The 12,203-nt window shown below is 36.3% G+C and overlaps 1 protein-coding gene across 2 annotated transcripts in view; it reads right to left on the bottom strand.

Moving 5' to 3' along the window:
• PXDN (peroxidasin) overlaps nt 1–12,203 on the bottom strand; it is an 83,578-nt gene that overhangs the window by 15,725 nt on the left and 55,650 nt on the right. For both annotated transcript variants that reach the window (XM_084201537.1, XM_084201538.1), the window contains exons 14-18: nt 11,961–12,117; nt 8,351–8,459; nt 7,748–7,905; nt 1,869–3,372; nt 870–1,004 (exon numbers count right to left, since the gene is read on the bottom strand). In XM_084201537.1, the coding sequence (XP_084057663.1) occupies nt 870–1,004; nt 1,869–3,372; nt 7,748–7,905; nt 8,351–8,459; nt 11,961–12,117 (2,063 nt within the window). The remainder of the gene's footprint in view (nt 1–869; nt 1,005–1,868; nt 3,373–7,747; nt 7,906–8,350; nt 8,460–11,960; nt 12,118–12,203) is intronic.

Below are 12,203 nucleotides of genomic sequence, written 5' to 3'. Positions count from 1 at the left end.
CTCTTCTGTTCTCATTTTGATGTCTTGAGTATCTCTGGACATCTAAAATGGCACCAGACTATGAAGTTAAGGGTTCTTTTAAGTAGGAAACTTAAATGACCATGATTTCTTTCTTTAGGCAACTTTCTTACGGTCATGAAAACCTTTTGATGGAATTGCTGAGATTAGAAGAATAGTTAATCTATTTCTAGTTTACTATCAAGATAAGTGTGATTATTTAATTCACTAATGATTTTTTTTCTGCTAAACTATTTTCATTACTATATTGATTGAGGGACTTTCTCATACATGCTCAGTTAATTCATTATATTCAAGAAGTAAACACTATGGTTTCAAATAGTTCATCTTTCATACATAAAAGCCTGTTATCAAATATAAATAATACATTACTATAAAAAGCAAGCTTTACATGGAAAAGAAAATTTCTTAAGTTACTGATTCTAACTGCTTAATGTTCAGACTGCTTGTATTGTAGTATGCATAGGGGTTATATAGAGAGAATGATACTGTTCCAACCTATGCTTAAGTAGCCACAATTTCTTTGCCAATAAATAACTCAATGACAGTAAGAGAAGCATATGCACTTTTTCAAAAAGGCAAGTGACTTGAATACCTGGCAAAAGGAAACTCAACATGTGCTGGCTGTCGTGGTTTTGGGAGTCAGTATGACATTCACCACAAAAAGTAACAAAATTAACAAAGAACCATGGCTTCTAACAATGTTTTAAACATATATTCTTCATCTTTTCAGTTATATTTTAAAATCATAAATGAACATAAAATGGAGTTTGTTTTGGAAACATGTTGCAATTGTCATTAGGCATCCCTAAGTTAAAATTCGTTTTGGTTTCCATGGTATTTTAATGTACCTGTCTCCATCTCGAATACGCCTGAACTGTGTGCTTAACAGGCACATCAAAGTTGGCCCCAGTCGACTCCCTGGAACTAAGTCTTCCACCATTAGAGCAGGAAATAGGTCTATGTTCAGTGGAGAGCCATACAACCTATAAATTGAAAAAATACAAATATTGAATAACAAATATTTTATATTTACAAAATAATCAGTACTAAATCAGTAATAAAAGGTAATGGTGAAGCTAAGAGATACAAATAACTCGCAGGAAAAAACATAGTGATAGCACTACATCTTTTGTGAACAAGCTGTGAGTGTATACCCAAGAAATCCTGCAATGCAGGTTGTATACAGCAGGTGGGTCTACATGTCTAGCCTGTAATTTTTTTTTTCTCCTAGCAGCTTTCTTCTGATTCTTTAGAATTGTATCTTTTTTATAATTTCTCTTTCCTGTGCCTCTGTACACCCTTTTTATATTACTATAGCTGAGACTAATTCTCTGTCTTTAATTTTGAGCAAATAAGCTAGGGGTGGCAGGTAGATGTAGACTTAATTTCAAACACTGAATCTCTAAAGAAGAACTGATTACTGGTAGTGAAGGATGTTTACATGACAGTACAGTGAACAATACTGACATTTGTTTCACTGTACAGAATTAATGGAATTGAACATCTAAATACTTGTATAAAGTTGGCATTTTACATGACCTTACACTGAAATAGCATTCATATTTAACAGCATTTACAAAATTAGGCATTTCAAATTAATAATTTCATGAACACATGCAGTATATATTAATGTATATATACTGTATATATTCTTACTGCTCATAGAGATGCAGAAGTAGAGAAATTATCCCAATGGGGAAATTGTTAACATCTATTTTCTGGTACTGACGGAAGTTTCTTAAAAATCCCATTAAGTCTTAGCAAGTATCTTTTTCTAGATAAGACATTCAGATACGGTTTTTGCATGCACATTGAGATAATTGACTTTTTCTTCACCTCAGGCTCACCTGCTAAGTTTCTCCCTGATTTCAGGATTCCTAATTTCATTTTTCAGATCTTCAAAAGTCTGAGCTGAAGAAAGATTACAGTAAACTCTAAAATCATGGTAGGGAGGAATTCCATGATCTCTGCCTCTCTGAATATTCATAGCTGCCAGATCTAAAGCCACAGTACGTGCCATGGAGAAGAGTCTTTCTGTTAATTCTGTATTGAGTAATTGTGAGGGGACACGCATCTTACCAGCAACACCAAAAAATCCCCTTAGAAGTGGATCAATGCCTCCTTCATTTACAATCCGAAATGGAGAGAAGAATGCCTTGTGAAGAGGTAGATGGCCTTGTGGAATAGGTTCAAAGTTTTCATCCAGTCGATACAGAAAAGGATTAATGAGTGTGTGACCAAACCTAAAAGCGGCAGTTGCAAACTCATTAGTTATGCCAGAATTAACACTGGGATCATAACCCTTATATTCTCCAAGCATCTTCATGCCTACCTCTCCAAAGATCTTAGGGAGCCAGTGGCTAAATGTTATGTGTTGCATTTCTGCACCAACAATTTTGCGTGTTTCGTGATATATTGTGTCACCGTCCCAGTGAGGATTGAGTTTCAGTAGCTCTGTGGCAATTCTGTTGTGCTCTCTAAACCACAGTGTGTGGATGCTGGTAAGACCCAGCTGTTCGTTAGAGCGCTGATCGCCAGCTAAAAAGCAGGGTATTGGGCTCTCATTCTCATCTCTCATACATTCTGTTGGTGGGCCAGTGGCAAACGGAAGAAGGGGCTTGCCAGATCTCTGCACAATGCCCTGCCTCAGAAGACCCCTTTGACTTGCCAAGTCTCTGATTTCTAGCGCTTCATGGTCCGAACTGCCGTACACATTGGACGCATCAATGTACGAAGTCAGCTGGTTGATCTGTTCTCGTGGGTACACAGAATTCATCAGGAGAGATGTCATGCCGCTTCCACAAACTGGGCTGGAGCGTACGAAAAACATGCAGCGCGCGCCGTTTCTAACTCTGGGATCGTTGGGTGGTATCATGATAGAAAAGCACGGAGGATCGTTTGTACAAACAGAACTGCAGTGCTGACCATCTGAAAACCTGGCCTCACTTAGCGCAGCCACGGTGAGGTCAAGGTCGTGGTCAAGAAACTGACCCCACTGCATGAGCATGTGAGTGTACTGGTCGTCAGGAGTGACGGTTTCCGTGCCGATCAGAGTCGTTGAAACCAAGCGAGGCATCGGGAGTGCGTAGCCGTTAGAAAGTCGTCTGGGTTCAATTCCCCGAGGCAAATTAAATCCATTTTCATAGACTGACTTTAACAGACGTTCAAAAGCTGTCAGAGAAGCGCCCCACATGGGATGCTGAAGGTTGTTGCATGTTCCATCGTGGGTCCTGTACTTCTGGTGGAAGCACATATCGGAGCAGTTGTTCACTCGTCGATGGGCTGTACAGCCTGAGAGATTGGCTATCAGACTCAAGTACTGTGGGGATACAAGGTCATTATAGTGATAACCTGAAAGAGAAAACAGAGAAAGAAAACTATCAGAGAATTCATAGACTCATGGTCCCCCCCAGATCAAGAATGTATTTGAAATGCTATTTTATTTTTTATTTTATTTTACATTTCCCACCAGATTAAACATCCCTATTTTTAGACAAGGACAGCAATAATCATATACGTATATTTGAGCATTAGGTCATTTGAACAACTTCATAGCCACTATGTCAGGAGGAAACTTTCTAAAATGCCAATTCAAGTGCAACTTTTACAAAATGATCACAAGAGGAGCTCACTACTTATTTGGTCACTTAGGAAAGCAGACATATTTTCAGAAAGAAAAGCCTCCTATTGAGACAAATAGAACATTTTTCTCATGTTACTAAAAGCATTTAAAAAATGTCAGTTAACACTTAAACGGACTTCAACATTTTAGTTTTTGAGGCTTGCTCATTCCCTGAACAATACTATTTTGTTTTGCTTTATTACAATGAAAGTTGCCAATTTTAAGAAAAAAAAAATCAATGAAAAAATAAAATACCACCAGCAATAGAGCCAAACGTGGAATGATCTCTTGGACAAATGTTGTGGAGTAACTCATATCCACATTACCCTGGATGAGTTTCTATATGAAAGTAGTGTTTGTGTAGCATTTGGCAAAGATTCCCTCTGCAATCCACACCATTCACCTCTGGGACTAAAACATACTTATCATTTTCCTGTATTTTTTTCTCACTTCATAGAAAAATAATACCTACAAAATATATACTGCAATTCATTAGAGTTATGTTTTTAGAACCTCAGACTAAAATTACGTACTGCATGATCTCTGTTGTGATATGATGGCATGTGGAAGGACTGAAGACCATAAGGCCTCCCAGTACAGAGTTGGCTGACTGCAAATAACAGAAGAGTCAGCCTGTGCCTTGTCCTTGCTGCCTATTAGGAATCAGTGTAAAAGTGATTTTTACTTAGTAACATTTGAATTTAATTTCAGAGGGAAAAATTCTGACTACATCTACATTATCAACTTGTGTTAATCAACAGAAATGCCTCAGTAAAGTGAAATTTTTGCAGCTGAGTACAACATACCTACTGTATCCAGGAGTAGGCTTCCATCAGAAAATCTTTACTTTGTACCCCTAGACTGAATGTGGGCCTGGACCCGATTTTTCATTTAAGTTGAAAAGAATTCACATTGTTCAAGATCACAAATCATACCAAGGCACAGTAAGGGGAGACAACTTCAAAAAGGAGCTGTGGGTCCAAAGCAAAAGGCACACCATGAGTGACTAATGGATATAGAGCGTGGATGAACAAGGTTCCAGGATCCAGGAAAAAGTCCAGAAGGTGGAGTATTTGGCAGTGTGGATGTACATTTAGCTAACTAGAAACCATCACATACCACCATGGATCTTGATTTGGAAAGCTTGCAGTCAGGAATAAAACCAAACAAACAGTATAAAGGCAAAAGGAAAAAAGGAAATGAGTGAGTGTAGAGGGGTACTGTGCTCTCACAGGAGTTCCCAGCATGATGGCAAGCGCTCAAAAACATGAACTGAATGCAGGCACACTGGGACTGAGCTCAGGACTAAAAGTAACATTTCCCAACTGTGTGCAATTAACCGATACCAACCCCTTGCAACATTGCAAAGACATCTTCATCTAAATTCAACACATAAACATGTGCTAGGCACAACTGGCTCTCTGCCACCTTCCACAATACAGGGCAATTGCAAACAAACTACCTAAAGCCCAGCCTTGTCTTTGCCCTGAAAGGAACTGGGTTGCTGAAAGCTGCCCAGCTGGGACAGACCTGTGCTCCGCCAGGGAAGCTGTTTTCTCAGCCTCAGGCTATGAGTACTCACATGGTTTACAAGTCAAAGCAAAGATATCAGAGATTTAGTGCTTGCTAACATGCTCATGTAGACATACAGAAATTATTTTATGGAATATTCCATACTAGGAAAAAGGAAAACAAACCACAGAGCAAAACTTGTAAGTGCCACTGGGTAATGAAGCAAAATACACACTTAGAGGATATAATTGATAGCATATTAAAATATCTTGGCTACCAGGGCAGTTTAATTCTAGAACTACACCCAGAAAACTTATCTTCTTTATGATAACACTCCTGTTAAATGATCATCATTCATTATGGAGTTCTTTGCTTATGATAATTATTCATTCAAATAAACATTTGTGGTTATCCTGATTGCCACCCCCATTTCTGAAATCAAGTTGTGACTAAAACTCGACTGTGAACCTTTTGGGTGGAATGACCTTCAGAACTAATTTTTAAAAAAAAGGTCAGGTTCTCTCTTTAGAAGTTCAAGTGGGATGTAACATCTTATGATAGATTAGATTTTGGCTTTCTGATGCCAGTTGCTAATCCTTAATTACCTCTCACATTGTAGGCACTAACTTTGCCTCTGGTCTTTAAATGGTTGAGTGCTGGGCATTTCCAGTGCTTAGAAGCTGGCTAGCTCAATTCACATACTTTTTTTTTTTTCTGAAGCAAGAAAGATGTTTCATAGAGTCATAGAAATATTGATTATATGGGAACTCTTATCCAGACCAAGTTCCTGCTAGAAGCAGACCTGTTTCCAGTACTAGATACCTGGTCTAGCAGGCTTGAAAACCTGCAAAGTCTGAGACTACTCCACCTTTCTGGGTTAGTTGTTTCAGGGCTGCACTGGTCATCTGGTGAGAAATTGTTTCCTAATATCTAACCTGAACCTCCATTAATGGCCATTCTCCTTGTTATACAGCCTGGCACTGTGAAGGAGAATTTGGCTGCATAGTTTCCTTGGGATAGTCAAAGGTTTTGCAAAAAAAACCAAAAGACCTCTGACTGGGAAACTGCGACGTTTCTCCGCTGTTCTCAGAGCTAAAGTGTTAAATAACACCTTTCATTTGGCTCTGTATTTAAAAATAAAATTAAATAAGGACAAAAATTACCACTAAAAATTGGAGTATTGGGCAATTTAAATGAAAATAGATTTATTTTGTTATTCAAGTTTCCCTAAAAGCCAGGTTTCTTTGGATTCTGTAGGTCTGAAAAGCAAGATCTGGTTGCAAAGAGAATTTTTAGTATCACAGAAAGTTGCCTGATTTTGTTTTTATTAACTAGTATCCATAGGCTTTAACACCAGTTTTTGGTAAACCTTAGGTGTTTCACTATTATGAATCCTAGTCAACCAGTTCTCACACATCACATTTTATATATTGCTAGTACTGTACATTTAGAGCATATATATTCAATATTCTTGCATATGCATCTAATCAGAGAACCAAGCCAAACAGGGTGGCTTTTATAATACATCAGCCTTCAAAGAATTTTGAGTAAGTTTTTTGTGGTAAACAATTCATCAAGAATTATCTACTCAGCTCTAACAATGAGTAACAAGCTGCTTTTACTAGCAAATGTGACAGTACACCACAAAGCTTGTTGTCTTTGGTCTTACAAATACTTGATAATTCATGGCCAGTGTTAAAGTTTTCAGAAGTTACAATAAATACCCAATTATAAACATCAAAAAGAATATAATGAGTAAAAGTATTTCCTCTAGATTGTCAGTGTAGTTTTTGGCTATGTCTCAAGTCTCAAAAGCTCTCCTAAAACTCTATCATTATTTCCAAATGCTTCAATCCTATGTTTCAAGACTATCCACACATTAGCTGTATGTACTCCAGCTGGACTTCATGAGTTTGACTGGAATCCAATACCTAAAAGGCAGAAATTAAACCTCACACGTTTTTTGCTAGTTATAAAAAGCAACAAGAACTGTGTTTCTCATTACATCGTGTCAGTGTTAAACAAAGCAATTAGCTTAGTATGACACTCATTTATAAAGTAACAAATAATTCTTTGAATATTATTGTGGTACATGCAGAAACCTTGGTTTGTAAGGTACACAAATCCTTCTTGTTATGTCATATTTTCTCCTTGCCAAGGCACGCTGATATGAAATGGTTTTTCTTAAAGAAACAGGAACAAAACACCACTTATTTTTACCACACAACAGAAAAGTCTGTTCTGCTATGAGACAATGATCCAAATAAATAAACACACAGAGAATTAACAAACAGGATACATTATGCACTTCCATTATACTAAGTTCGACCAGCAGCAGAATCAGAATCTGAAATTTTTCCTAATATGTCAGTGTGAGAAAAAACACTCCCCTTGGAGAGCTAGAGTTATATAGCGAACAATGTGCAAACCAAGGATGGAATTTGGTAAAGCTTTGCAAAGTCAAGTACTTCACTGATTTCAATGTAATGTCTGCAGTTGGGACCAAACCTCAGAAAATCAATGTCTCCTGAAGTATAATGACTTAAAAAGGAAAATACACATCAAAACAGAAAAAAAGGAAAGCATACTGACTTGTTCCATTCAGGTCAACCATCAGACCATCTTGTACATGATCTTGAATAAGCTGTAACGTCCTTTCAAATATTTCCCCAGCTCTTGCTTGCTCAACAGTGTATGGGTCCCTTGGGTATCGAAATAAGGCTAGCAAATCATTTGGAGAACGAGGACGACTGATAGATAATTTGGAAAGAAACAGTAAGTGTACACAGGAGTTACAAAACAACAACACCACATAAATCACATAAATGTTCAGCAACACGATTAGTACATACCTTGGTTACTCATCTCAAAATGGAAGGCAAACCAAGAAGAAAAAATTCAATAAAATAATAAAAATTTAAATATTTAGTAGTAATTAAATATTTAGTAGCATTTTAATACACATTATCTCATCAGAAGAACTGCTGCAGTGAACAGAGATCTCAGCAGGAGTGTATGAACAATAGGAATCCTTACACGTTAAACTGTTAGTACTCTCAGAAACAACCAGACACTAACAATGTCTTTTAAGTAACAAAATGGTTTATTGTTTAATAAATCTCCCATTATTTCTAGCATATACAAAATTAATTCTGACTTCTCACTTAAAAAGAAAAAAAAAAGAAAAGGAGATACCTGTCAAACAGATGTGTACGTGTTGAATTTATTGCTCTGTCAACAGTTGCAATTGCTTCTACAATTGAGGTTTGTACAAAAGGATCTCCATTTCGGCTGACATTAGGAACTAGAGAAAAAGAATTCACATGTTATTGCAAAAATTGCCACACACAAAAAGATACTTCCATAAAACAGTCTAGACACGACATCATTTCAGTTCTACAAAGCAAACCTTGTTCTTTAAATCTTAGTTCATCCAAATATAAAATTCTTAACTATTTTGGAATTCTATCAAGGCATATTAAAGTAGAAAAACATTAATTTAAAACAGAAGTTAACCTAAGCTTAAAAGTCATCTGACTTATAGCTCAAAACCAAGATAAAGATAAATGCATACAGTGTTTAGCTGTCCTTTAATTAGACATACAATTTCAAATGCAGATGACCAAATAAAAAATTATTTATTAAGGGGTTTTTTCTGGTGTTTTATCAGGTTTCAGGTGTTGGTATCAAAAGCCTGATCTATAACCACTGAAATCAATGCAGATTTCCCCTTTGATTTCAGCTAGTTCTGAATTAGTATTGAATTCAATGTTGAATTCAATTAGTATTGAATTCAAGAACTTAAAGGGCTTACAGGACTGTGCTGCAAGTGGTACATAATGAACATAATTTACATAATTGAATGAACATAAATTAACATTGTTCTTCTCCTGGTCTCAGTATAATAAGCAACACAGATTAATTTTAAAGGGCAGTAAATATTTTTTTAATTTAGATCACTACTTTGTTTCCTACTTTACAATTACCTTTTTAATACTAGATTTAAACACACATGCTTAAATGCTATTTAACAACAGTTTACAACACTGGAAACTCAACAATGCATAGGCCTTTTTTTACAGTGCTTTGTTGCAGCTGGGTGTTTGTACAAACTATGTGGGACTAATAACCTTCCTTTTAGTCTAAACTAAGACCTACCAGATCCAGGGGCAACAGCTAACAATTTCCAGAGTGTGTTTAGATTGGAGAAGTCACACAGGAAGAAGGGTAAAGTAGGGAAAAAGTCCAAAGCAAATATACTGGTATAAAATCAGCAGATGTACAGAATCATCTGACATAAAAACTGTTGTTTATAAGCTTTTCATTACTTCTTTTTTTTTCCCAGGCAACTTTTCATTATTCCTTCCTAAGTGGCAGCTTAAATTGCCTCTACATGAGTTTCATAGTCTAGACCCACTTAACCAAACTTAACCATCTATACCATCAAATAAAACAGTCCCTGGAACTCTATAGCTGCAGATGAAGGCCCTTTCTGTGCCCTGAGGCCGGGCTCAGGCTTTTGGCAATATATTCCCAGCATCCAAAATCAGCTGACCCTTTCCACACTGCCTGAGGGCGGCAGTCCCTGATCCGTCCTAATTACCAACAGTACTTGCCTGACAGCTTCATTTTCAATAGCAACTATACAGAATCACTATCAGATAAGCTACTTATTTTAGGAAGAAATGTCATTTACAGGTTTAAATTTTATATTTTAGTTGTTTCAGCATGATTGTGTGCCATGAATGACATGAACAGTGCAAAATTGCAGTCTGTAGAAATCCAGTGGCTGGTTACCCTCCTTAGCCCTGTCTACATTAGATGTAAACTTGCAGGGCAATTGTTCTGATTAATGGTATATGTGGGCTGAATTATAAACCTTGGTCAGATGTTAAGTATTCTGTACTTGATTTTTGTTTAGATTATTTATTGCTAGCAGTTCTTTTTTTAGACTGATAAATGCTAGACCTTAAAGCTCTTTGTGAGAATCTCCCACTATACTTTTTTTTTCATTTGGGCAGGGAGGGGGAATGACTCCTACAAAACAATGGAACAGGACAGAAGAAAATAGCTAAAGCAAAGCATCTTTAAAATATTATCCAACACAGTCAGCAAAACCTGTTCCCAGCTTCTATACACTTGCCTTTATTTAGTCTCAATCTTAGGAAAGTGTTGTGGTTTAGAAACATTTATAAAACATTGCCCTGCTTAAAAGAAATGATGCCACGCAAGTTTTTAGGCATTTCTGGCCATGCCATTATATATACTATCTGCACAGCAATTAACCAATACTTATAATCTGTCCACTTGTCCTCCTTGATCCTCTGATAGCATCAGTTTTTAAAGCAGCCACAGAGAAACAGCATCTCATATCCCACTACTTTGAAGGAGAAATTCCATTTATGGTTGAATTTCAGATGGAATGCAGATTAATTAAGTGTAGTTTCACTAATTTTAGGTTTATTTATGCTACAGTTTAATAGAATTATTTACTGAATACAATACTGAATAGAATACAATTATTTACTGCAAATCAGCAAATAAGCAGTTTTGCAGTTTGCTGATTTCAGCAGATGAAAATGATCAATTTACACCTGTATTAAGTGAATACAACTCATTCCCACTGGGGTTTTATTTCAACTCATGGTTTCATTTTTCAGCACTCTTAGTGACGTGAGAACTAGCTAACCTTTCCTAAACAAAAATGATTTTTTTGCTATGCATCTCTAGAGTAGCCAGATTAACTGATTTTCATAGACTTTCTTTCTTTTCTACTTCATACTAGATGGAAACTTATTACTGAATGATTCCTAGCCCTACATTTTTTCCCTCCTGAATAATCTTTACAGATTAAAGAAATATTTTTCATAGATGAAAGTACAGATTGAAAGTCTACTAAAAGCAACCTAAGACAGGCAACATCATAGTTTTACTGATGCCATGGCAAACAATGGTATCAATAAACATTGGAAAAATCACTGATAAGTGCTCTATCCATTTAGTAAACAAAACACAGAGCATCCCAAATAACACTGGGAAACAATATTGAAGATATCTTCACACTTATCTTCAAAATACCAAAAAAATCACTGTTCTTTACTAATTTTTTGAAGATACAAAAATATTGTCTTGTATTCCCTACTGAGAAACAGAAATCATACCGTTTTATTTTCCATCAAAATTAAACTGAAACATCAGTTTTAGTCAATGAGTCAGAAAATCACTGTGGTCAATCTTTGTAGCAAATTTATTTCCTTTGCTTCTTTTGCTGATTTATTGCCATTTATTACATAGTAGTAATTGATAACTATTATTTGCCATTATTACTTCCAAATAATTAGGACAAGATCAAATAGTCTCCTTTTTTTTCTGTTTTCTCTTTTAGCTTCTTGAGGTCTGTATGACTTTCCTGAACTGTTTTGCAATAATTGCAGCCTAATTTTCAATGAAGTGCTGTAAGTGTCCCTTTGAAGATGCCAGAAGACATTTGTCAAGTTATTTCTAAAAATTAGACTGGGTATTTGACTAGCAAATTCTAAAAGCTCTAAACAACATCTCAGGAAGAAAGTTGAAAGATTAACTTGAGCCCAAAGCATAGTGGTTTTGGAGCTTAACACCTCGAGATATTCCTATTATGACATCACCATCTTACCAAAATATGAGAAAAAAAGAAAGAATCATGGAAGGAAAATGGACACATTAATAAAATAACTAATTTAGTGTTTTGACAACTTTTTTTCATCTTACATGTTAGACAATTAGGACAAAACTAATCACCTAAGTGGCACCCAGTCATGTATCTTACCATTTACACTGAGCACCATACTAACAGAGGAGTATCCTATGGTGTTGCGGGCGACGCACTCATAGCGCCCTTCATCGGCTGTGCCAACGTCGCGAATGGTGAGAAATCCCTCCGGGCTGACATGAAACTTTCCACTCTCAGTCACCTGTACTCCATCCTGCAGGAAAGCCCAAAGCTGACTTATTCAAAACATACTCATTTTCATACATGATTTTTTTGCCATCTTTTTCCTCTCTGATTTTA

This window comes from Fringilla coelebs, assembly GCF_963513975.1.
Source record: "Fringilla coelebs genome assembly, chromosome: 3".
NCBI classification, from domain to species: Eukaryota; Metazoa; Chordata; class Aves; order Passeriformes; family Fringillidae; genus Fringilla; species Fringilla coelebs.
This window is presented reverse-complemented; position numbering and strand designations above follow the sequence as displayed.